We start from the raw sequence: 27,857 nt of genomic DNA, 5'->3' as shown, positions 1-27,857 counted from the left end.
GGAATGATGACAAGTACTGGAGATGAAGAATGGTAGTAGCAGCTGTACAACAGTGTGAATGTACTTAATGCCCCCAAACAGTTCTAACTGTATACCTAAAACTGGTTAAGATGGTAAGTTTTATGTTATGTGTATTTTACCACACACACACCCACCCAAAGATATTTCAATGATTCCTTGTCTGAGTCCGCAAGCTTTTATTTCACCACCTACATTAAACTGAGCTCCCTTCCAAAAAGGAAGATCTGTATTACAATTTCATAACACCAAAAGTTTTGAAGCACAGCACTCTCATCTCCACTGAATCCTTACTATGGCTTACTTCTGATACTTTTAACCCTTGTTCCAATCTACCTACACAAATCACATATGTTTCTACCTGATGGCTCAGCAGTAAAGTATCCACCTGGGGTGCAGGAGAACAAGGGTTCAATCCCTGAGTCAGGAAGATCCCCTGGAAAAAGAAATGGCAACCCACTCCAGTATTCTTGCCTGGAAAATCCCATGGACAGAGGAACCTGGTGGGCTACAGCCCATGAACTTAGTGACTGAAACCATGACAATGCAAACCACTGAACAAACAACCCGGAGCAGTCTTCCTCCAGAGAACTTCCTCTGTCAGTAATAACCAACAATTTTAACTGCTGTTTTAAGAGCAAACGAAGGGAGGGGCGGTCTTATTTTTAAAAGTCAGTTCATAAACTGCCAGTGACAGGCGAAGGGTGAGGGAGAAGATTATACACTTGAAATACAGCTCACTTCAGCATGCTACCTCATGTGCAGTATCCCGATAAGCATGGCAGCCAAATTTGCACTGAGTCTTCCCATAATACAGCAGCGACTTAACCGTAAAAGCAAGTCAGCAGGCAGACTGGGTAGAAAATACACAAGCTGGACCAAAAGCTGCTGAGACTCTGCTGGGAGAACCACCACAGTGCCTTCTTGTGGATCTAGTGAGGTAGGAAGACAAGTTAAATTTTAAAAGATATACAAACAAGAATTAGTAAGGCAGACTGATCGTTTTCACTGTGCTATGTTGAATTCTAATGGAAAAAAGTTTTATCGAAAAGCATATATGTGTGGCTTAAGGTACTGCCTAGAGTAAAAGACTAAATACAATCATTATTTAAAGATAACATTTAACACTCAATTTCATAACATTCAAATGTGTTTTTTGAAATAAAAACTGATGGAGTTAAAGGAATCAGAAACAAAGCAAAACAGTAAAAAAAAAACAAGCACTTTTGCCAAACAGGGACAATTATAATATCAACCTAATTTAAAACCAAAGACTTATTTGAGTATATACACACGCCCCTACATATAAACAATACTAAAAAATATAGATTTTATAATACCACACACAAAAGGTAGACACAAACCAATGTTGGTCACCTAATAAATGGATAAATATAAAGTGGTGGATCTTCAACAATGGAATGTTACTCAGCATTAAAAAGAAATACAGTACTCATATATGCTACAACATGAATGAATCCTAAAAACAGTATGCTAAGTCAAAGAAGCCAGACTGAAAAGATCCACATTATACAATTTCATCTATAAGAAATGACCAAAACAGGCAAATACAAAGAGACAGAAATGGTGAGCAGTGGTTGCCAGGAGCTGAGGAGGGAAGAACTGAGGAAATAGGGACGGACGACTAATGGGAGAGTTTCTTTCTGAGGTGATAAAAATATTCTGGAATAAGATAATAGTGACTATTGCACAATCTTGGGAATATGGTAAAAATTAATGAATTGCACAGTGTAAAATGGCCAATTTTATGGTGTATGAATTGTGTCCTGATAATAAATACTAATTATACATATATATATATGTCAGTATGTTTTTATTGATATTTTTGCTTAAAGAATGAAAAGGTTTCAGGGGTGAATAAAAAATTAATATATGAAAGCCATACAAGATATCAATAATGATTAAGTAAAAAGTGCCATCAAAGTTCCAAAAGAATTCTGTAAAAATACCTGTCAGTTTTGAATTTGTGAGTTTTGTGGCTTAAAAAACAATTTAAGATTTGAAGAAATATCTACAACCTTTTATTTTCTAAAACTATTGTATTAAGTAATGCTATTGAAAATGAATTTACTGTTTGATATTTTGTTCATTTTACCATGGTATAATTAATGTATAATTTGAAGGAAAAGTAAAACCTAAAGATCTCCCCTTTGAAACATCGTTCCTAAGTTGGGGTAGGCAGATTACTACTTACATAGGTAAACAAAACTCTTACCATAGATTTGGAGAGCAGTAACTTTTAAACTTTTGAGCAGCTCTTTATTTGCTCGGGCTGCAGCAGTATGGATAATGTCAATAAGCTGTGTTGAAAGTTCAGGGTTTCGGGAGCTGAGATGAGCAAGCTGCAGTGGTAAACCAGCCAACCAACGTGATAACACTTTACTACGGTATCTAAGGCCATCAAAGACAAGGGAAATACACCACATTTATTTAAACATTTGAGAGCCTATAAGATGGCTGGCATCATTTATTCAGCTTAGCATTCTCTAAGGTTTTACCCCCTGTATTTTAAAAGTTTATGTAATTTGGGGCACTATGTAAATTGTAATTTTATCTTAAAGGACACAGACTCTACTTAACTTCTTGTGAACTATTTACACTAATTTGTAATAATTATTTTACTATATTAAGTCACTGATGCACTCAGTATAGGGTGCCCCACATTAAGTGGCTTCAAACTTGGGTTATTTCAGTTCTTTCATATACTTGCTAACTCTCTAATGTCTCATCTCGGACACAGCAATCACTTTTGCCATCCCCCAAGAGTGATTTACACATGACCTTTGGAGTCTAACAGACCTGAACTTAAGTCTCAGTCTGGCTGCCCTTCAGCAGCATGACACTCACCGACTTATTTAACCTAAGCTTCCTTCTATAAGGCAGAAACCAACATACCTACATCAAAGTATGAGAATTACTGAAAAATTAAGAAAAGCACCTGACTCACAGTAAAGACTCGAATATGTCCTAATAACTACCTATGTATGCTGAGGTATCCCGAATCTCTTATCTTTCACCCAAACATCTCTTCCAGACTATCCCAAATAAACCTCAAACTCACTGTATCTAAAAACTGATTGCTTAGTTCTACTCTGTGTGTGTCTATGTCACCAGAGAGCACCCAACTAAGCCAGGAACTTTTTCACTTTAAAATACTCCCATTTTTTAAAAATTTATTGAAACATTTTTGACACACAGTATTATGTTAGTTTCAGGTATATATCACATAATAATCTGAAAACTGTACACATTGCAAATGGTCACAAGTCTAGTAACCACCTGTCCTAATAAAAGTTACTGTAGTATTACTGGTCATATTCTTTATGCTGTATATTACATCCCCATGGCTTATTTACTTTAAGTTTGTACCTTTTAATCTCCTTCACCTATTGTACACCTCTCCTCTTCTACTGCCCTCATTCTTATACCATATGTCCCAATAGTCACTAAGGGCCAGAGGTTAAACCTCCATAATTTTAATGGGAAGCAAAAGAAAAAGCTGAGGCAGCTACAGGTGGTTCCAATTGTCCTTTAGCTGTTAAGCAGACAAGTGGAAATACATGCTCAAAGAGACTTGTATCTTCTCAGTTATGTGTATAAAGGTTACTGGAACTATTATGTACGCCTCTTTATAAAAAAAAATTTTTTTTTTAATGAAACCAAAAAGGATAAAGAGAGAGAATTTCTCCAAAGATTTAATCACTCTATCATCTTATTATACAGATTACAAAGTAACCTGGTAAGAAAAAGAAAAGCAAAATAACAAAGGGAATGTACCAGATTCTATAAGCTCTCAGTTCTTTTTGATAGATTTTACTGAAAAACTTCAGTAACAAAGTCCGAACTGGAATGAGAAGGCTTCTCTGCTGATACAATGTATAAACTGCCTTTATGAGAGACTCTGTAGCCTCTAAAAACAAGAGAAAACAACTGCATGTGAGTCAAAATGTTTCTTCACCAGCACCATAATTCTTCTAAAAAGCACAGAAGCACCTTGTTCCTATGACAAAGCAGATTTTAGCCACAAACTGACCACTACCATCAAAATCCTACATCAATGGCCTAATACAAAAGTCAAACCAACCAGCAATTGCAGTACAAATTTTCCTAAGAGACAACAAACCTAGGAAAGGACAACAAAAAACAGAATACTAGAAAGGTAGATAAGCCAGGAACCAACCAGGAAAGTTCTGTTATGAATGAAAAGAATTAGTAAGTCACACTAAAAATTGACTTAATGCAACATAACTTCAAGTTACAAGAAAGGTAAAGAGATAAGTATCAATTTCTAGTCAAATTAGATCAGAAAAGAGTATTTCTTCATCCTTAGGCTCAATGTCACTTCCTCTTAATAAAACTTGCCTCCTTTCACTCCAAGTATGTAATCCAGTAGAAAACCTATCCATCAGCTTAAGAGTGGACCTACCCACTTAAAAAGGGGTCTTCTCAGCCATCAGGGTTCAAGGAGATATTCCTTCATGATTATGCTAGCTACCTTTTATGGCTTGAACGTAAATGACTATGTGAAATGTTTGACAGTTATGAACTCAAAGCTAGACTCTAAATATTAACAGCATGCATTAAGAGCTCCTCTGGACAAAGCATTAACACCTACCTCTGTTTGGCTATATATGCATTAACCTCCAAGAGACTCCAAGCAATCTGTTCAGCTGCTTACTATTTAGCCTAAAGCCATCTTCAAGGGTTTCTGTTACAAATTTCCTTATCCTTTCTATCCAACTGGAATCCTTCTGCAAAGTTGAGGCATTTGCCAGGGAGACCATGATATCAAACAGCGTTAAATTCAGTAAAAGATGATCTACATTATTCGAGAGAATCGTGCAATGCTTGATGCTAAAAACAAAGACACATAACTGTTACGTGTTGTATCTACCATGCCTGCTTCACTTAAATACTTAACTATTCCTCCCAGATTCCCTGGTAGCTCAAAGGGTAAAGAGTCTGCCTGCAATGCGGGAGACCCGGGTTCAATCCCTGGGTTAGGAAGATCCCCTGGAGAAGGAAATGGCAACCCACTCCAGTATTCTTATCTGGAAAATCCCATGGATGGAGGAGCCTGGCAGGTTACATACAGTCCACGGGGTCACAAAGAGTCGGACACCACTAAGTGACTTCACTTTCACTTCATTTCTCCCAGAATGCATTGCCAAGAAGGTAGGTATATAAAAGCGACTGTAAGTAAACCATTCATTACAGAATCAGAGTTGTTAAGGCATAAATTAAGAATGCATACTGCTCAGTTCATTACCCAAGTTGCTATTCACACAAAAAATACAGGCCCTTGAATTGGTAATCCTATATGTAATATGGGGATAAGAACACTTGACAACTTCAACACACTTGAAGATTTTAAGCAGATATTTATATTAGGATGAAACTCACAATAGACCTTGATTCTGCTTCTAACTAATTTTGACTTAACAGAATCACTAATTTCTCCTGGCCACAATTTCCTTATGTGTGAAACAAGAGAATGGTTTAGATAAGCCCGATTCTGAAACAACTTAATTTTATGACTCGCATATTAAAATCACTTTTTCCTAGCCATATAAAACACATTTCTTTCAAAGCGTGATAGAAATTTCAAAAAAAGGTTCTAATAGATTATCTTAACAAAACAAAATTTGCAACTTAGGATATAAACCACTAGATACATAAACACTATATAAACACAGTGCAGATTCCAGGCTACACTGCATTCAACAGCAGAACCTATTTATTTCCATGTTCAGAAACATGAAAGTTGATTAAACTAAAAAAATATCTGAAACTAACTTATTTTAAAAGAAAAAGTTAACCCTGGATTAGGCATGAGAAAGGACACAGTAGTAACGCACCACAAATACAAGGGAAGGGACCTTTTTAATATTTGGTGTTATTGGGGTATCAAATGTAGGGTTGAGAATGACAAATGGAACCAGATCACAAAGAGTTGAAAGCTAAGGACACTAAAATCAATTCTGCAAGCACAGGAGTAACATGGTTGAGAAGTTCTTTCATTTCTGCTGATGAAAAAGAAAAAATCAGTTATGAGACTCTAAACAAAGAAGTAGCTGTATGTCTATTTGAGCAACACAGGCCAAGACGTGACAAGCGCAAGAAACAATGCTGGTACAGACTAGGAGAAAGGGGGATATACAGGAAGAATAAAATTAGCTGGATCTGAAGTCTGCTTAAACATATACATGTATGTGAGCTTTTAGCTCAGCTGGTAAAGAATCCGCCTGCAATGCAAGAGACCCCAGTTCGATTCCTGGGTTGGGAAGATCCCCTGGAGAAGGTATAGGCCACCCACTCCAGTATTCTTGAGTTTCCCTGGTACCTCAGCCAGTAAAGAATGCGCCTGCAATGTGGAAACCTGGGTTCCATCCCTGGGTTGCAAAGATCCCCTGGAGAAGGGCATGGCAACTCACTCCAGTATTCTTGCCTGGAGAATCCTCATGGACAGAGGAGCCTGGCAAACTACAGTCCATGGGGTCGCAAAGGGTCGGCACATGAGTGAGTAAGCATAGCACAGCAAAGCAAATGCCCAGCAAAAAACTGGGAATTCTATCACAAAGAGAAAGAATGAATGAAAACTGGGACAGATGACTAGCAATCTATATACTACAAACCCAAAACTACTGGTAGGTTCTTTGCCCAACTGTTCAGTGTCCAAAACCAAGGCACATTTTATACGAACCACACAAAAACTCAACTGCAACATTTCTTCACCACAGGTAGAGCTTTTGAAGATCTACTTAAGTTTATCTTAAGCAGTATAACCTATTACTGTCTGGAAGGTGTCAACAGACATCCGAAAGTTGGGAGAATTCATCCTGCTCCTCCAAGAATTTACACAAAATTTTAAAGTCTAAATACACTGACCACCAATTCTATGAGGGAGGCAGGAAACTGGGGAAAATCATTTTCAGCAATGATAGAGGAGGAAATTAGAACTGATTCCCTTCCTGAAAATAACTTTAAAAGCTGGATGAAATAGTTTTTAACAACTCAAAAGCATTCAAGAGGTAACAAGATGATGAACAATTGCTGGGTCCCCAAAATAAAGCAAGACCATAGCACTCAAGTTCCAAGGGCTGCTGCCAATTCCAACGAAAAGGCTGGAAAACTGAAGTAACCTTTTGGAAGCCTCACAGGGAAAAGTCAAACCCCAGAGCCGGACAAACACGGGGACTCTGGTATATTATCCTCACTTCAAGCTGGACCCTTAAGGGCTTTCCCTTCCAGAGTAAGGTGAACTGGAAGTAAAAAGAGCTCTTAAATAAAACAGTCCCAGTTATGCATCATCTCAGTAGTTAACACAACAGTTTTTCCCAACTAGATCTATAGATTCAACACAATTCTAATCAAAACCCCAGCTTTATAGTTATCAACAAACTGATTCCTGAAGTTTATACACAAAGGCAAACACTAGACTACCCCATATGAGACTGAAGCGGAACAGTGTTGGGGACTCACACCACTCCATTTCAAGACTGACTGTACTACAGTACTCAAGACAGTATGGTACTGGTGAACGGACAGACAAACATAGGTTAATGCAAGAACCCCAAGACAGGCCTGCAAGTACAGTCAACTGATGATTTTAGACAAAGGAGCAGAAGCAATCCAAAATAGAAACAATAGTCTTTTCCACAAACAGTGCTGAATAACTGGACAGAAACTCTAGAACTGAAAAATAAAAACAAAACAAATTCAACAAATATATGTTTGAATGAGATAAAGAGAAACAGAAAAATCAGGAAGTGGGTCTTATACACATTCAATTAGACTCTAAAAGGAAGGAGAAAAACGGCACTAATTTTTTTTTAAAGATGAGATTTTTTCAGATGTGTTTAGACACTTCATTCAAGATCTCAGATTTAAGCAGCTCACTGAATTCCAAGGAAAATCAATAAAAAAGAAAACCACACCTGGATACATCATTGTCAAACTGCAGAAAATAAAAGACAAGGAGAAAAGTCTTAAGGGGGGAGGGAGTAACTTTTATAAATTAGCAATAGTTCAGACTCATAGCTGACTTCCTAACGGCAGTGGAAATCAAGAGAGCAAAGTGTTACTGTCAGTATGCTCAAACAAGAAAACTGCCAAACCCAAGTACTGTGCTCTGTTAAAATAGTCCTTGGAAATAAAGGAGGATACATATATTTTCCTTCATTATATATATATATGTATTTTGTGTGTGTGTGTAAACCCTCTGCTGCTGCTAAGTCGCTTCAGTCGTGTCCGACTCTGTGCGACTCCATAGACGGCAGCTCACCAGGCTCCCCCATCCCTGGGATTCTCCAGGCAAGAACACTGGAGTGGGTTGCCATTTACTTCTCCAACAGCAGCTTCTAAATAAGCCTAATGAAGAGAGATGAAAAAAATGAAGAGCAAAAAAGTAGGATATACAGATAAAACTCAGATGGTGGATACAAGTTCTCCCAAAATATTAATTTTTGCTTGAAAGTTCAAATTTTATCTCTAGCACAGACACTATTTTCCTGGAACTGATAGGCTTACTTTATTCATTTCTGAGAAAATATCTGCAAATACCCAAGTCTGAATTGTCCATCACAGAAAATACAAACAGAATGACAAGTGCATTTCCTTGAGACAACCATCATTCTTTGGTATGCAGACAAAACACTTCAGGCACACTTCCCATTTCACCACACAGAATATTAAAAATACGTGTTTTCAAGGATTGTGACTTAATAAGATCAGTAACTTTTACCACTTCATTAGGAAGAATTTTAAATGAAACTGGCATGTTCTTTTAAACTGTGAGTGCATGGTGGTGAAGAATACTGTTAGCCCTCCAGACCGTTCTGCATCCACGTATTCAACCAAGTGCAGATGGTGTATCATGTTTATGAATTGTGGTTTTCTGAATCCATAGATGCAGAGCTTGCATATTTGAGGGCAACTTGCTTCTAGGACAGTGAAAACACCACGTATGACACCGTTGTCTTACACAAAACTCAGACTGTACAATGCCAAGACTGAACCCTAACACAAACCAAAGACTCTGAGTATAAATGATGTGTCAAGTTCGTATTTTACAACAAATATACAGCTCTGGTGTGGGATGCTGCCAGTGAGGGAGGCTATGCGTCCACAGGGGAAGGAGTAGAGTATATGAGGACCCATACTTTCTGTTCAATTTTACTATGAATCTAAAATTGCTCTAAAAAATAAACTCCATTAAAAAAAAAAAAAGGAATGAAATGCTAGTAGTGCCACAACATGAATAAACGTTAAAGATACCACACTAAGTGAAGGTAAGCCGGACACAAAACAATATTTAAGTTTCTACTGAAATGTGGTACCTAAAACAGTCAAATTAATAAAGGAAGAAAAATGCAATAGCAATTCCCAGTACCTGGGGGAGAAGAGGAAGGAAAGTGTTATTTAATGTGTACTGAGTTTCAGTTGGGTAACGTGAAAAATGTGAATGTACTTAACTGTTGAGTGAAAAAATATGACAAAGCTCTGCACTGGAATACTATTTGACAATACAAAGGTATGAAGTATTGTTCTGATATGTGCTGTAACATGGATGAACCTCAAAAACATGCTAAGTGAAAGACCAGTAACAACAGACCACATTTCATGATTCTATTTATATGAAGAGTCCAGAATAAGCAAATCTTTACTGATAGCTTAGTGGCTGTCTAGTGGGGGGAAGAAATGGGGAGCAACTTCTAATAGGTGGAAGGGTTCTTTCTAAAGTGACAAAAATGTTTTAAAACTAGATTACTGTGATAGCAGCCTAACAATGTAAATATATTAAAAACCACTGAATTGTCCACTTTAAATAATAAAATTATGTGCAAATTACATTTCAATAAAGCTGTTACATTTTTAAGCAATACTACTGCTTAAATTTCAATTAATTTCACATTTACTATGAATCTGGAATAGCTATGCATTGTAAAGGTTCAAAAATGGGTAAGACAGGGTCCTATCTTAATGAGCTATAAAAACAGCTGAAGACCTGTCACATCAGAAACTTGACACATCAAAAAGATATAAAAATTACTTCCAGATGACAAATTATTAAATGAATATACAAGGGAGAAATCACTTTGACTTTAGCTGAGCAAGTCTTTCTGGAGGAAGTGGGAAAGTTGTAGTGGCAGCATCACCTCTGAAAAATAGATAAACTCCAATCTTCAGCCATTAATAAACCCTAAGAGTTAAAACAACTTTCCATAAAAGTACACCATTCTAGATGACTTCAAGGATAATCCTATCTTATCAAAAAAATGTTTATGATTTACCTTTATGTTTTCTATTGTTTGTTGGAAGTGTTACATCCTCTTTCAGCTGCTCAGGCAGATGTATAGTCTTCGTTTTAAAGTTTGTAAGAGTAGCATTTTCTGACTTGGGCTCTTCTTACCAACTTTTAGTTTTACTTTCTGAAAATCATCTTGGCGTTTTCTTTTTTTGGTCATTCTTGAGTACTATGATGAAAGAATTAATTTAAAAACAATGAATACAGACCAAAGATAAATTATAAGAGAATAAACAAGGTATTTTCTAACCTTTAAATTACTCTAACATTGTCAAGATCAACAATAACCATGCCAATGCATCAAGATATTAAATGGAAAATACCTTTATAAAGTAAAAAATAAAAAAAAAAAAGCCTCAGTTTACTTAAGATATTTCTGGCTACGGAACCTTTTGTCAAGCAATGTTCTAAATAGGAATCTTGGGTCGAGCGATGTGCTAAGTAGAAAACTTGTGTATACTTCAATTAATACATTTATACTTCAATAAAAAAGGAAAAAAACTTCTGAAAATGTTTTGTTTTCATAGGACAAGAGGGAGGTAGCACAGAGTTGCTAAAAGTATACCTTGCACCTACTGGGAAGCTCCTGGCCCCCAGAAACCCCCAAGAAACTCTAGCAAAACAAAGTCTAAACCAATGTTATTACTGAATGCAGCCTGTAACAGCTAGGAAAAGTTTCATGAACCTAAGCTGGGTGCCTGAAAATGGGGACGATTCAGATATGCAGCAAGGACAGTCACTGGGCATTTCATGAGCAAGGAAAACAGTAAAGATGAAGAACAGGGGATACGCTTGGTAATAGGCAAAAATCAAAGTACTAGCATTCTGAACACCAGGAAAAGTTCAGACTAGATATAAACCGGAAACAAAAAAAAGGAGGGAAAAAAAAAATATAAAAGGAAATACAGTGTAACAGAGGGCTAAGGAACAAAGACCAGCTAGGCCACTATTATAATAAATAACTCAGGTATAACCCTGTCGAACTGCACTTCTCGTTCTCCATCACATTCTTTCAATTTACACACAGATTATCCCACTTACACACAAAATCTTTGATCTGTGCATTATACCCATTCCCAGCCCCTGCTTAAATCCTTTATTTCAACCCAAGACTGTTCAAGTTTCCCCACTAGTATTCCTGCCTTGTCACCAGTGTCCACCTCATGGTCCATTTGGTAATCACCAGAGGGCTCTTTCTAAACACAGATCTGATCAAGGCTCACAAGCTTTCAGCTGCTCCTTTTACTTTCGTACAGTAAAAACACCTGGGTTTGACAGATCAGCCATCCTTCCTAACTTCCTCTACAGCTTTATCTTCCCATCAACTAACCTCTATTTTAAAAAATAGCCTTCTATACCTGGAACTAGCTCAGCCCTTCTTGAAGCCTTTTCCACACAAAAATAATGAACCCTACCTTGCACTGTATTCCCACCAGAGTAGGTGTCTCTGGAATAAATAAAACTTCTCCTGATCTATCATAATTATCCTATGCCTAGCTACTTTTTTTTAAGTCACAATGCTACACGTGGGAGTTCAAGAAATTTGAGCAAAATGAAGCTTTGCATTAAAATTAATAAAATGGCTGGTGCAAGACCAGAAACTTGAAGTTTAAGGAATCCAGAAGCCAATCACCTATGACATTACATTCAAATTCACATGGTTACAAGGTTTTAACACATTAGAGCCCTATCATCTAGGGTTTGGCTACATAGGTTAAGAGCAGATGCAAGAGAGCAACTAGCTCTTATCCAGACTCTTGCACTTTATAGCCATAGTTAAATCACTGTATCTCAGTTTTTATTTACAAAATGGGGCTAATAATAATGCTTACCTCATACAGTTGTTACTAGGTAAGATGAATGAGGAGCAAATGAGCTCATGTGTAAAATACTCAGAACTGTGCCTGGCATGGTAAACAGATATGCTATAAGCACAAACATGTATATTTTCTTAGTCTCATGACCAGTACATACCAAGCATAATAGCAGATATACAAAAGCCTTCAGTTCTCACAAGACCATGCAAGGAAGGTAGTGCTAAAACCATTTTAAAGATGTGTCAACCTTTACTAATGACTTGAAGAGGGTTTCATAAATAAGACTGAACTCCTTAAAACCAACTTTATGTTACATATACTGCAGTCCTAGTGAGAACTGGGGGAGGGGTGGCAAAATGGCTTGCCTTATTTCATTTACCCCAATACCAAACTTTCAGACCACCCACACCTCCAGTTATTCTGGTCTAAAATATGAGTAAGTAAAAACTACAAAGAAGGCCCTAATACTCACTTGGCCTCTCTGAAATATGCAAGCACAGTTTGTGAGCTTTCGCTACAATTATTATCTAGTACCAGAGAAGAAAACAAGTAGAACAAGATATTCAGAAAAATCGAATCAATTCACCCTCCACCCCTTAATTCTCTGTGCTATCTTTAGCCACTAAGTAGCTGATCAGGGTCCAACACACATGTACAAGCATTACCCACCACTTAGTATCTGTTCTCCATCTGTTAGGAAAGCTAACAGGACTAACCGCCCCTCCTTGACTTTTCAAGCTATTAAGATTATTATTATGGTACACAGGGAACATTTTTATACTAGGAACTCAAAGTTCTACAGCAACTGTTATTTTCGCTTAAAATCAAGATTTTCATAATACAGCAAACCAAACGGCCTCCCTGGTGGCTCAGAAAGTAAATCTGCCTGCAATGCAGGAGACCCGGTTCGATCCCTGGGTGAGCAAGATCCCTAGAGAAGGAAATGGCAACCCACTTCAGTATTCTCGCCTGGAAAATCCCTTGGAGAGCGTATGCAAGAGTCCATGGGGTCACAAAGAGTCGGATACGACTGAGAAACTAACACAAGCCATTTTTACAGTAGCTGGTATGGAACAGATGGTAGGAACACCAACCTCAGGGACTGAGCTCTCACATCACTTGAAGCAGGTGAGCCTCAAAAGTTTTCAAGATGAATTTCATATGCTCCAACTACAGGCTTTCTAATTTCAACAAAAGGGAGAGTCTAGTCTATCAGGATTTCAACCGAACCGAATCTCAGCTAGTTTGTCTGCCACCTCACTACCCTCCCCTAGTTTCCAACTTCTTTCCACCCGCCAAAAAAAAAAAGTCAAGAAGTCACATTGTACTCGGCCTTTGGTAATTTCCTCTCCAACCCTTTAGGCTCACGAGTTCCTCCAAACTCTACCTAGGGGCCAATCGGAGACACCTGACTTTCCAAAGAACAAATATCCCAGACCAGGACCACCCGAGATGCCCGATGGTCCGAACCTGCTCAGTTGCTTACTCCACACCCGAACTGAGAGGGCCGATTAAGAGATGGCTGCGCATCCTCAACCCCAGACTTTGGTCCCGCATCCCATAAGTGAAGACCTCGTGGTTTTCACTGACTCGATGGACGTGAGTCTGAGTGAACTCCGGGAGTTGGTGATGGACAGGGAGGCCTGGCGTGCTGCGATTCATGGGGTCGCAAAGAGTCGGATACGACCGAGCGACTGAACTGAACTGATCGTTCCTTCTCCCACCCGGGACGGCGGTCCAGACCACAGTCCAGGAAGCGGGGCCCAATCAACGCACACCGGCCTAAAAGTCTCCTAGACCCGAAACCGCGCGAACCCGCCCAGTCCCTTGAAAGGCTTCAAATGCCCGCCGGCCGCCCCGCCCCCGCGCTGCCCCTCTCCGCACCCAGGCCCTGCTCTGCCGGAGCGCCACGACCCTGCCCCCGGGGGATGCAGACTGACCCCAGCCCGCCCTACTCTCCTGGCCGCGGACCAAGGGGCAACGGTCCCGCGCGCCTTCCCGCACCCCGAGAGGGCCCGGCCCGACCGGCGGCGGGCGCTCACCTGCGGGCCCGGCCGGGACCCGGGCGCGGAGGCAGAAGGGAAGAACGTGCGTGGAAGAGCCCAGTGGGCAACGGCGTGCTCCACGGGACTCATCCTCTTGCTCCCGAATGGTGTTTTCAAATCGCCTCTTCCTCACACGGCCCGTCTCCTTCCGCCGCCCGGAAGTCAGGGCCCCTCCTCCGCTGCGCCGAGCTCACGCGACCACGGCCCGCAGCAGCGCTCAGCCGGGAAGCGGGAGCGGGAGCGGGAGCGGGAGCGGGAGCGGGAGCGGGAGCGGGAGCGGGAGCGGGAGCGGGAGCGGGAGCGGGAGGCCCCGCCCCCAGGAGGAGGGGGCCCGCGCCGAAACCTCTCCGCGCTCCCGGAATCCGAGATCGCAGAGCGCAGGATCCAAGGACAAAGCTTGGCCCTCCCTGAAGTTCCCTGGCGTGCATTTACTGATGGGTGTCGCCCTGGTCACAGCTAGTTGAAGGCTGGCGTCTTCTCTCCCTGCTAGAGCACTGTTCTTCAGACCTGGAGCCACATTCAAATAAAAGTATAAGTTGAACTGAATTGAAAAAGAGGAAAGTTTGGGACTGCAAGAACCCTAGTATTCCTGGGAACTTGAACCTGGATGGAGCAATTAAGAATTAGTTGACAAGAGGGCAAAATACTGACCTAGCACCTGGAGTCCGAAAGTCTTAGTTGAGGATTTTCTCTAATATTTAGTTTCTCAGCCCTAGGTAGGGTTCCTGCTGCTGAAATCAAGTGGGCCCAGAGAATTTAAGAGAGAAAGTTGAATGCCTAGAAAGGAAGTGGGAAAGCAAAGACAATGCGTCTTTGAAAGATAGCCTTGCCAAAGATTGCAGGAGGCGTGGGGCCCCAGATATGAATTTTAGAACTTGATTTAAATTTGTTTCTCCAGTTTACCAGGTTATAAGACTTAGTAAAGCGAATAAGGAGTGAGCCTCAGTTTGCTGGATAGGGATTAAGAGCAGTGATGTCTGGGAGCTCAGTGGAAGAATCTGGTCCATGCCTCTCTCCAAGTTTAAGCTTTACATGTTTCTTCACTTGTAAATGACATTCTCTCTGTCTTCACAATATCTTCCTTTCTTGTGTGTCTGTGCCCAAATTTCCTATTTATAAGGACACACGTCATTTAGGGCGTCCCTAATGACCTCATTTTAACTTGATTACTTCTGTGAAGACTGTTATTTCCAAATAAAGTTACCTGAGGTAGTAGGGGTTAGGACTTCAACATGTCTTTTCAAAGGGACACAATTCAACCTTTAACACTCAGCAAAATCTGTGTCCAGAAATGGCTTATATTTCTGAACATCTTTGCTTTCTTTGACTATGCTCAGAAGCATCTCAAAATTCTAACCTATTACCGCAACATCTACCTAAACTTTGCATCTTCTTTGTTCTGTATACTGGGCTTCCAGTTAATATTTGCTTTGGAAATAGTGTACCATTGCTTAAAAAAAATTTGAAGCTCTATTAATCTAATAAACTTGATTTTATAAAGTCGTGTTAATTGTTCAGTTGTGTCCAACTAATTGTGATCCCATGGACTGTAGCCTGGCAGGCTCCTCTGTCCACAGATTTGTCCAGGCAAGAATACTGGAATGGGTAAGCGGTTCCATTCTCCAGGGGATCTTCCCAACCCAGGGATTGTACCCAGGTCTCTTGCATTGCAGGCAGATTCTTTATGATCTGAGCCACCAGGGAAGCTTTTATAATGTCAAAACAAATAATAAAAGCGTAAGCATGTTAACCTGCCTCTTACATTTCAGGTCTACTGCTAACACAAAACCAGAGACTCTCTGAAGAAATGTGAAAAGGATGAGTTCAAATTTGCTACAGTGATCAGGGACTGGAAAAGTGCATTCTCTAGGAATTGATCGATACAGTATATGCAAATGACTCGATACACTGCCTGGCACACAGCAAGGCTTCAATAAATGGCAACAGATTTTCCTGTTGATGATGTGTCATTGGACAGTGTTTGTGCAAAATGAAAACTTTTAGTCAAGTTTCTTGGATAAAGGAACCAGTTCTGACTTTAAATTAAAAGGACTTTATTCAGAGGATATTGACTAACACAGAAAGGTGAGAAAGGCTGCTGATCCAAGCTTGGATAAAAGGAAGGAGGGAAAATACTGGAGCCAGGAGTACAACCACTGTTACACTACAAAATCTGTCCAAGACACAAGAATTGAAAATGAAGATGTAAAATCATCTACATTTCTAGATGTAATTGTATGCCTAAAAAATATCAACTGAAAGGCTACTAAAAACAATAAGAGAATTTTAAAAGGGTGCTGCTGCTGCCGCTGCTAAGTCACTTCAGTCGTGTCCGACTCTCTTCGATCCCATAGACGGCAGCCCACCAGGCTCCCCCGTCCCTGGGATTCTCCAGGCAAGAACACTGGAGTGGGTTGCCATTTCCTTCTCCGTGAGTCAGTATAAAATTAACACTCAGAAATCAATAGACTTCACATACACTAACAATAACCAGTTAGATAACAGGATAGAAAAGGAGGCACCTTTTGCAATAGCAATCAAAACCTATAAAATTCCTAGAACTAACAAAAAATTTGATTAGAATATTTAACTTCCTAAATATACCTGTTGTCCCTAAATTAATTGGTAAATTGAATGAGATCCCAATAAATATGTCACCAGGGTTTTTTTCTAGACCTACACAAACTGATTAAAATTTTTATATGAAAAATTAAACAAGTAAGGATAGCCAACAATTTTTTTTAAAGGAAAGCAATGAGGAGGACCAACTTTATTGGATATGGAAATATAAAACCTCAGTGATTCAAACATAGTTTTGGCATATGAATAGACAAACCAGTGGGCCAAAATACAAAATCTAGAAATAGAACCAAATAAACATGAGAGTTTGTAAATTAAAAAAAAATTTATCTTTGGAGCCAGCCACTTAATAAAACATAACGTTGGGCTCATATTTCATGTATTACATTCAAAGATGTAAATTTAAAGCACAAATCCATAAAAGTCCCAGCAAACAAAATGAGTGTATCATTTACAACTTTGGATTTCTTCTAGAACTTAAATACCAGGGGAAAGCTTTTAAAATTTGATTACAGGCTTCTCCCAAAACCTTTAGAAATCTTCTTTATGACAGAAAAAACAAAAAAGAGAGAGAGAGAGAGGGAGAGAGAGATAGAGAGAGAAAGAAATCAGAAGACAAATTCTGAAAAAAAATTGCAACTCATATCACAGGTAAATGATTAATTTTCTTAATATATAAAGATTCCTAGAAATGGGGGGGGGGGCGGGAATCAAGTACCTGACAGAAAATTATTTATTTTCAGCCAGTTTACAGGAAAAGAAATAAATATCATCATTACATAAAAGATATCCAGCCTAATTCACAAAAAGAGAAATATAAATTAAAAATAAGATTTTCTTCCCCCCACTTTTAAGCTTATCAAAATCCAAACTTCTTTTAAAATTAATTTTTAAAGAACAATTTTGGGCTGTGCTGGGTCTTCGTTGCTGTGTGGGCTTTTCTTTAGTTGTGGTGAGCAGAGGTTACTCTCTAGTTGCAGTGTGTGGGCTTCTCATTGCAGTGGCTTCTCTTGCTGGTTTAAAACTCAATATTCAGGAAACTAAAATCATGGTATCCACTCCCATCACTTCATTGCAAATAGATAGGAAACAGTGGAAACAGTGGCAGACTTTATTTTGGAGGGCTTCAAAATCATTGCAGATGGTGACTGCGGCCATGAAATTAAAAGATTCTTACTCCTTGGAAGAAAAGCTATGACTAACCTAGACAGCATATTAAAAAGCAGAGGCATTACTTTGCCAACAAAGATCTGTCTAGTCAAAGCTATGCTTTTTCCAGTAGTCATGTATGAATGTGTGAATTGGACCATAAAGAAAGCTGAGCACCAAAGAATTGATGCTTTTGAACTGTGGTGTTGGAAAAGACTCTTGAGAGTCCCTTGGACTGCAAGGAGATCAAACCAGTCAATCTTAAAGGAAATCAGTCCTGAATATTCATTGGAAGGACTGATGCTAAAGCTGAAGCTCCACCTGATTCGAAGAACTGATTCATTTGAAAAGACCCTGATGCTGGGAAAGATTGAAGGCAGGAGGAGAAGGGGATGACAGAGGATGAGATGGTTGGGTGGCATCACCAACTTGATGGACATGAGTTTGAGCAAGCTCTGGGAGTTGGTGATGGAGAGGGAAGCCTGGCGCGCTGCAGTCCATGGGGTCACAGAGTTGGGACATGACTAAGCAACTCAACTTACTTACAACTTAGTCTCTTGTTGCAGAACACAGGCTCTAGGGCACATGGGCTCAGTAGTTGCTGTTCCCAGGCTCTGAGCACAGGCTCAATAGTTGTGGTGCACAGATTTTGTTGCTTCATGGCATGTGGGATCTTCCCAGGTCTGGGATTGAACACATGTCTTCTGCACTGGCAGCCGGATTCTTTATCATTGAGCCATCAGGGAAGTCCCAAAATCCAGATTTTGACACCACATCTATTGTTGACACTGTAGAGAAGCAGCACTCTCATATATTGTTGGTGGAAACATAAATTGGCATAAACTCTACAGAAGATCTATTTGTGAACATTAAGTTTGATGGAAGTAACAGTAAAACACAAGATGATGATTTACTTTTTCACATTAAAGTATAATTGCTAATTCCTGGCATTAAAGTCAAGATGTAGGCAGTCCAGTCTTCAGGTGGCTCTGTACCAGCAATCCCTCAAACACTCAGGCCACTTGTCTGTTGTTTCATCAGACTCAAGGTCACCTCATGGTTCAAGATGGCTGTTTTAGCTCCAGCCATCACACTCATATTTCAGTCAGCAAGTTAAGGTAAAGGAACAAGAAGGACATGGTCCTTCCATTTAAGGACACTTCTTGGAAGTTGCATATAGTGTTTCTGATATACATCCCTTTGGCTAGAATTCAGACTGCTGCTAACTGTATAGGAGCTGAGAAATGTGAAGGATATTCTGTAAGTAGTAAAATCTTCCACCTCAAACATGGTTTTATGATATAATTTTTGTTTCAGTTTTATATAAACCTGTATATGTATATTCATTGACAAAGCAAAATACATTCTTATAGTGGTTCTCAACTTTTTGAAACCTCAAAAACTGAGGCAACAATAGTGCAGAAAGAAAAACCACTTGTTATTTTTTCTGATCTCTAGGTGGAAAGGACTTCTCAAAGCATAAAAGCAAAGGGAAAAAGTGACCAAAAAAAAAAAAAACCATTGATTAATTGGACATAAAAATGGTTAAGGTCTATATATCAAAAATATTTTAAACAAAATCAGTAGAAAAAGATGGGTTAGATAATGATCGCTGTTAGGACAACTGATGAGCTCTTTAAGGGGTGGAGGGAAGTGGATTGGCCTCTGGAAAATTCCTAACAACAAAAGCATGCCATAACATGCAAAAAATCCAAAAGAAAAGATTTAAAAATTCAACAGCATCATTCAGGGTCCAGTCAGGAAACAAAAATCATGTTAGTTACTTTAAGAGAGAGAATTTAATATAAAGAACTGTTAACCAAGTACTAAAGAAATTAAAAGGCAGAAAGAGAATCTGAGATATCCTAGGAGAATAACTACAGGAAAGAGTTACCACACCAAGGGATGGGGAAAAGAGAGGGAGATAGTGGGGATTATTGAAATTTACAAGAGTGGACATGGAGCCCAATGAACTGGAGGTCAGACCCACAGAGAGGGCCATGGTGCCAACTACCTGGTATCTCTGTGGTGGTGTGATAGGGCTGTTTTTCAAGTATTGGGAAAACTGCAAATTGGGATGCTATTCTGAAGCTAGTTGCCACTGGGTGAAGACCAAATACTGCAGTGATGTTGACAGGAATGCAGGACAAATAGGAATAAGAAAGTCTCTTCCTTCTGTATTTTTCTAGTCTCACTCTTCTCTTGTCACTGAGAGCCCAGCAGGGAGATACCTGACAAAGCAGAAATGGGGTTTCCAGAGTCCTATATCTAGAGGTCATAAAAAAAGCAAGAAAGTTCCAGAAAAACATCTATTTTTGCTTTATTGACTATGCCAAAGCCTTTGACTGTGTGGATCACAATAAACTGGAAAATTCTGAAAGAGATGGGAATACCAGACTACCTGACCTGCCTCTTGAGAAATCTATATGCAGGTCAGGAAGCAGCAGTTAGAACTGGACATGGAACAACAGACTGGTTCCAAATAGGAAAAGGAGTACGTCAAGGCTGTATATTGTCACCCTGCTTACTTAACTTATATGCAGAGTACATCATGAGAAATGCTGGGCTGGATAAAGCACAAGCTGGAATCAAGATTTCTGGGAGAAATATCAGTAACCCCAGATATGCAGATGACACCCTGCTTATGGCAAAAAATGAAGAGGAACAAAAGAGCCTCTTGATCAAAGTGAAAGAGGATAGTGAAAAAGTTGGCTTAAAGCTCAACATTCAGAAAATTAAGATCATGGCATCTGGTCCCATCACTTCATGGCAAATAGATGGGAAACAGTGGAAACGGTGGCAGACTTTATTTTGGGGGGCTTCAAAATCACTGCAGATGGTGATTGCAGCCATGAAATTAAAAGACGCTTACTCCTTGGAAGAAAAGTTATGACCAACCTAGACAGCATATTAAAAAACAGAGACATTACTTTGCCAACAAAGGTCTGTCTAGTCAAGGCTATCGTTTTTCTAGTAGTCATGTATGGATGTGAGAGTTGGACTGTAAAGAAAGCTGCTGCTACTGCTAAGTCACTTCAGTCGTGTCCGACTCTGTGAGACCCCATAGACAGAAGCCCACCAGGCTCCCCCATCCCTGGGATTCTCCAGGCAAGAACAATGGAGTGGGTTGCCATTTCCTTCTCTAATGCATGAAAGTAAAAAGTGAAAGTGAAGTCGGTCAGTCATGTCCAACTCTTAGTGACCCCATGGACTGCAGCCTACCAGGCTCCTCCATCCATGGGATTTTCCAGGCAAGAATACTGGAGTGGGTTGCCATTGCCTTCTCCAATAAAGAAAGCTGAGCGCCAAAGAATTGATGCTTTTGAACTGTGGTATTGGAGAAGACTCTTGAGAGTCCCTAAGACTGCAAGGAGATCCAACCAGTCCATCCTAAAGGAAATCAGTCCTGAATATTTATTGGAAGGACTGATGTTGAAGCTGAAACTTCAACACTTTGGCCACCTGATGCAAGGAACTGACTCATTTGAAAAGACCCTGATGCTGGGAAAGATTGAAGGCAGGAGAAGGGGACGATAGAGGATAAGATGGTTGGATGGCATCACTGACTCAATGGACATGAGTTTGAGTAAATTCTGGGAGTTGATGATGGACAGGGAGGCCTGGTATGCTGCAGTCCATGGGGTGGCAAAGAGTCGGACACAACTGAGCAACTGAACTTAACTGAACTGCGCATCTGGAGGTACAAAGCAGAGAAGAGAGGGATGGGTTTGAAGCCAAGGGAAGGTAGCTTAGTAATCAAGCACTTCAAGCCCATGACAACTGTAAATCATTACACAAAATAACAAAAGTATAAGAAAAAATTTTATACAAGTATAATTTAGGGATTGGGGACATTTTCATTAAGAAGATAGGAGACAGAAGTCACTGAAGAAAACTATAAATCTATTTCACAACATTAGAAAATATTAAATGTAGTATGGCAAATGATGCCATAAATACAAACCAAAGGCAAAAAGTAGCTTAGGATAAAGATTTTCTATATATATATGAAAGGTAAATTATTAATATCTGCAAGATACAAGGAGCTCTGACAAATTATCAAGAAAAATGACAAAAAGAATTCAATTGAAACAAGGCAAAAACTATTAACAATTCACTCACCAAAAATCCAAATGATCAATAAACTTTGCAAGCCTGCTCAATCTTATTGTCAGGGAAAGGTAAAATTAATATAACAGTGGAATATAACACCTCATTTATCAAATTTACAAAATTATAAGATAAAGTAATGCCAACTGCTGGTAGGAATGAAGGGAGAAGTGCATTCTCATGCCCTGCTTTGTTTTTCATACTTTGTTGGAAATATATAATACTGCAACCATTTGGGGAAGGAGTCTAGAAATATCTTTTTAAAAGGTTTTAAATTCATACTCTTTCAACCTAGTAATTATATCCCCTGAGAATTTATCCCATAGATACAAAAGCACCAGTCTGAAGTATATACTTACGAGATATTTATTACAACAAAATTTGAGTAACCAACCACTAGGAAAAAATGAACATGCAATCAAAAGGGGAATAATTGAATGAACTGTGATAACTGATCTTTTTGGTACTATTGAAAAGGTTCCGTTCCATCGAGGGATTTCTCTGGTAGTCCAGTGGCTAAGACTCTGAGCTCCCAATGCAGGGGCCCTGGGTTCCATGCCTGGTCAGGAACTAGATCCCATATGCCTCAACTAAAGATACCTTGTATGGCAACTAAGACCAGCACAGGCAAATAAGTAAATAAATATTTTTTAAAAGATTCAGTTCCATCTATACTAGTTAATTTGAAGAGTTTTTTTCCTAATGTATTTTCAAGTAAGAAAATAAATATAATCTAATCACATTGTTATGAAATAAGCCAAAAATATAAACATCAATATATGTCTATATTTGTCTATGACCATGTAAACATGGAGAAAAATATGAAAAAAGTCAGAACGTTATTAATTACCTGGGAGAACCAGAGGGAAAGAGTGATATGCAAATAGCATAAAGAGATGATTGAAAGGATGGCTATCAAAAAGTTAAATAAAGTAATATTTAACACCATAATGTCAAGCACTGTTCTGTTTTTTATTTTAACATAGTACATTGTCAAAACCAGGAAATTGGTATAATACTATCAACTCAGGTACAGCTTTATTTGGACCTCAGAAGTTTTTACTACAAGAAGTGATTTTTTTTTTTTTTCAGTTTTGTTAAAGTATTGGGCTTCCCTGATAGCTCAGCTGGTAAAGAATCCGCCTGCAATGCAGGAGACCCTGGTTCAATTCCTGGGTCGGGAAGATCCACAGGAGAAGGGATAGGCTACCTACTCCAGTATTCTGGCCTGGAGAATTTCATGGACTGTATAGTCCATGGGGTTGCAAAGAGTCAGACATGACTGAGTGACTTTTACTTTCACTTTCTCTTAAGGTATAATTGATACACAAAAAACTACAGATATTTAATGTATGCAATACAATGTGTTTGGATATATGCATGTGCCCAGGGTACAAACATAACAATCAAGGTTATAAACATATTCATCACTTTCAAAAGTTTCCTTTTTTCCCTTTACTTTTTTTTCAAGTTAAGAAAATATTATGATGAGGACATTTAACATGAGATCTACCCTCTCAGCAACTTTTTAAATACACAACAGCAAATTGCTAACTATAGGCGTTATGTTGTACAGTAGATCTGTAAGACTCATCTTGCACAACTGTAACTTTATACTCACTGATATCACTGCCCATTTCCCACTCTCCCCATCCCCTGACAACCATCATTCAGTTTTCTGCTTTTCTAAGTTTGACTGTTTTGGAGACCTCATGTATGTAGAATCATGCATTATTTGTCCAAGCGTTGATTTTTAAATGCTTACTTAACCATATCCCCAAACTTGAGACATTAGCATGCCCTGTAATAACACATCTGTAAGTCCCATTACAAAGTTCTGGAGAAGATTCACCTTAATCAAAATTTTGTCTCTTAAAATGCCTGGAGAAGGAAATGTCAACCCACTCCACTATTCTTGCCTGGAAAATCCCATGGACAGAGAGGAACCTGGTGGGCTGCAGTGCATGGGCTTACGAAGAGTTGGACACGACTTAGTGACTAAACCACCGCAACTAAGACTTGATGCAGCCAAATAAGTAAATTAATAATAATAATAATAAAGCTAGAAAGCAAACAGACCGCTTAAGTAAGAAAGTACATTCTTTAACAAAACTTTTTGAAAAAGTCATGGAATCATCATAGAGGTTAAAGTGTTACCTTACAGGTCCTACACACCTTCATAGTCTCTGTAAATATTTTTCCACATCTGGATGTCACTTTTGACCCTCTCACTACTTCTGCTAAACAGGAAAAGTTTGCAGTTTCCACAGCCAGAGAGTGAATAAAGAGCTCTGTGGGAGAGTCTTACCGGGAGAATCCCATGGCCTGAGGAGCCTGGCGGGCTACGGTCCATGAGCTTGCACAGAGTTAGACACAACTGAGCAACTAACACACACCCACAGAGCTAGAGAGTGAATAAAGGGCTCTGCAGGTATCCTTGATTCCATGTTGAAAGTCAGAAGGCACAAGCACCAGGGTAACGTTCTTATTCCCAAGGATGATCGATGGTAGCTCAAAAGTTTTAACAAGTGATACAGCTCAACACCAAACAATCCACACAGAGGCCCAGCTTCAAAATACCAAGACAGCCAGCCTAGAGCCTCCCAAGTGAACATCAACCCTGAGGAAACTAAGATACAAGGATGTGCGTGTAACTATAAACTCTAAATCTGGATATCAAAGCCCCTAAATTTACAGGGAAAGAAATGAGACAGTCTTCCTTTTTATTTAACTCAACTAAAGAAAGTGTTAAAATTAACAAATGGCTGTTACAGAGCCTGGGGTATTATTTCCAAAATATTATCCCTTAAAACAGCATTTTGCAATTAACATACTATAGTCAGAAGTTTACTTTTTTAAAACTTTATTTCCATAACTTTAGAATGATTTTACACACACACACACACACAGCTATTCTATATTTGCCATTAGTTTCTGAAAACAATAGGTGAGTAAGCATGAGTGTCACCAGCAATATTTCAACATTTCTCCATGGTTTTGAAACTGTACAGGTTAATTTTTTATTTTTTTCTAATGTAAGCAATTGTTTTTTTCTTACTTCTCTGCATTCTATAAAATAAAATAACAAGCCTTGATTGTTCCTACTGTGCTTATAGTAAATGTGTGTGAGAATGGTTAGGATAGAGAGGAAAACCAGCCCTCTCATCTGTGGAGACAATAAGTTGGTGCTTTTCACTATGCAGTAAGAAAGTACAAAACTTTTAGCTCTAAGTCTTCCACTGCTAAGACTCCATTCTCAAAGAAAAACCAGATACATAAATAAAGGTTTATGTATAAGGTATATACAAGAATGTTGGTCCCACCAGTGTTTACAGAGTGGAAAACCAGAAACAGTCTAAATGAGCAGCAGTTAGGGAATGGTTATAGAAAGTATGGTAAATCCTTAGGAAGGAATACACTGAAGCCTTTTTTTTTTTTTTTGAAGTATTTTTGGGACTTCCCAGGTGTTCCAGTGGCTAAAACTCCACCTTCCGAATGCAGGAGAGCACATTCAACCCCATGTACTGCAATTAAGATCTGGCACAGCCAAATAAATAAAAATTAAAATACTTTTAAGAATATTTAGGGATGTGGGGAAATCTTCAGTGGAAGGATCGGATCAAAAAGTTCATCAGAGAACTTTTTTGGTAGAAATATTCCAGCTATTAAATGAAGAAGGAATGAAAGGATTAAAACATCACCATTTTCAAAAGCCCTTAGTAAACAAATGGCAATGATCATAAACAGCTTCTTAAATCACAGAGGGTGAAACAAACATTACATACCTTATTAAAGAACGCAATGCTATCTTCTAAAAAGACTTACCAAAAAATTCAAAGTTGAATACGATCAAGCCTAGATCTATGAAATTTATGTAAATTAAAGGCAGAAACGACACCATGGCAATGTAATCAGCACCTCCTGGATGTAGGAAACAAGACAAACCACCTGGTTTCTTCTGGGGAAAAGCTGATTTGAAGGAATAAAAAGAGACTGAGTAACTCTCTTGGTAATTGTCACATTGCACTTGAAATTATGTGGGTTATTTTCAAATATCTTTTCATATTGGTTTCTAACATAATTCCACAGTGATAAGAGAACAGACTCTGTGTGATTCCAATAGCTTTAAGACCATGAAATTTTTGCACCTTGTTTTCTGTCCCTGGGTAAGTTCCAGTGTCTCCTAGTTTACAGTCTATGGGAACTTGAACAGAATTTGTATCTTAACTGTTGTGTAAAAATGGAGAAGGCAACGGCACCCCACTCCAGTACTCTTGCCTGGAAAATCCCATGGATGGAGGAGCCTGGTGGGCTGCAGTCCATGGGGTCACTAAGAGTCGGACACGACTGAGCGACTTCACTTTCATTTTTCACTTTCATGCATTGGAGAAGGAAATGGCAACCCGCTCCGATGTTCTTGCCTGGAGAATCCCAGGGACGGTGGAGCCTGATGAGCTGCCATCTATGGGGTTGCACAGAGTCGGACACGACTGAAGCGACTTAGCAGCAGCAGCAGCAGCAGCAGTTGTGTAAAAATTGTATAAATCTTAATTATATTGAATTGGTTCATAGTGTTTTTCAGGTCTAGTATATCCTTCTATTTCTCTATGTACTCATTCTATTAATTTTTGAAGGTTTGATACTAAAACTCAAACTAAAAATCTTAATTTATCTTCTTTAAAAATAATTGTAATATACAGTGTAGCTATATGTAATCTTATTCTATATTTTCCAAGTTTCCTGTAAATGTGTTATCATACTTTCATAATTTAAAAAATTAAAATAAAAAACTACTATGTATAAAATAAATAAGCCCCAAGAATATATTGTACAGCACAGAGAATATAGTCATTATTTCATAATAACTTTAAATGGAGTATAATCTATAAAAATATTGATTCACTATATTGTATAACTGAAACAAATATAATATTCTAAATCAACTATGTGTTCGTGCATGCTCAGTCTCTTCAGTTGTGTCTGACTCTTTGCTACCCTATGGACTATAGAACACCAGGTTGTTCTGTCCATGGGATTCTCCAGGCAAGAATACTGGAGTAGGTTGCCCTGCCCTCCTCCAGGGGATCTTCCCAACCCAAGGATTGAACCCAAGTCTCCTGTGTCTCCTACATTGCAGGCGAATTCTTTACCGCTGAGCCACCAGGGAAGTAAATCAACTATACTTCAATATAAATATCCTCCTCAAAAAAGAGATTGAGTAGGAAGCTAATGGAGAAGGCAATAGCAACCCACTCCAGTACTCTTGCCTGGAAAATCCCGTGGACGGAGGGGCCTGGTGGGCTGCAGTCCATGGGGTTGCAAAGAGTCGGACACGGCTGAGCAACTTCACTTTCACTTTCATGCCTTGCAGAAGGAAATGACAACCAACTCCAGTGTTCTTGCCTGGAGAATCCCAGGGATGGGGGAGCCTGGTGGGCTGCCGTCTATGGGATCGCACAGAGTCGGACACGACTGAAGCGACTTAGCAGCAGCAACAGCAGCAGCAGGAAGCTAAAGATCAGAGATCTTAAGTGATACATCAACCAAGAACCCTGATTTAAACAAAGAAACTAAATTATATATTATGGCAATCAAGGAAATATGAACACTAGATCTTTGATAATATTAAGGAATCATGGATAATGATAAAGGAATTTTAATTATTTTTTTAAAAGACTTACTGCCTTTTAAGAAAACATGCTGAAACATTTATGGATGAAATGATGATATAAGATGGTTTGCTTTGCTTTTGTTTAGGATTTGCTTCAACCATCTCTATGAGGGGTTGGGGGGTGAGGTGGGTCGAGGAGA

General features: G+C 39.0%; 1 protein-coding gene and 1 long non-coding RNA gene across 2 annotated transcripts in view; both read right to left on the bottom strand.

Moving 5' to 3' along the window:
- The window catches only part of LOC113897461 (testis-expressed protein 10-like), a 32,981-nt gene extending 29,597 nt beyond the window's left edge, over window positions 1-3,384 (bottom strand). The window contains exons 1-3 of the mRNA XM_027550215.1: window positions 3,377-3,384; window positions 2,255-2,430; window positions 773-950 (exon numbers count right to left, since the gene is read on the bottom strand). Coding sequence (XP_027406016.1) covers window positions 773-950; window positions 2,255-2,430; window positions 3,377-3,384 — 362 coding nt within the window. The remainder of the gene's footprint in view (window positions 1-772; window positions 951-2,254; window positions 2,431-3,376) is intronic.
- Window positions 3,385-3,839: 455 nt separating this feature from the next.
- Window positions 3,840-14,592, bottom strand: LOC113897258. Its single transcript, XR_003512308.1, has 4 exons — window positions 14,205-14,592; window positions 10,332-10,514; window positions 4,655-4,893; window positions 3,840-3,949 (listed from the first exon to the last, which is right to left on the bottom strand). It is a non-coding gene; the product is annotated as an uncharacterized LOC113897258 (long non-coding RNA).
- Between the last annotated feature and the right edge of the window lie 13,265 nt (window positions 14,593-27,857).

This window comes from Bos indicus x Bos taurus, chromosome 8 (genome assembly GCF_003369695.1).
Source record: "Bos indicus x Bos taurus breed Angus x Brahman F1 hybrid chromosome 8, Bos_hybrid_MaternalHap_v2.0, whole genome shotgun sequence".
Taxonomy (NCBI): domain Eukaryota; kingdom Metazoa; phylum Chordata; class Mammalia; order Artiodactyla; family Bovidae; genus Bos; species Bos indicus x Bos taurus.
This window is presented reverse-complemented; position numbering and strand designations above follow the sequence as displayed.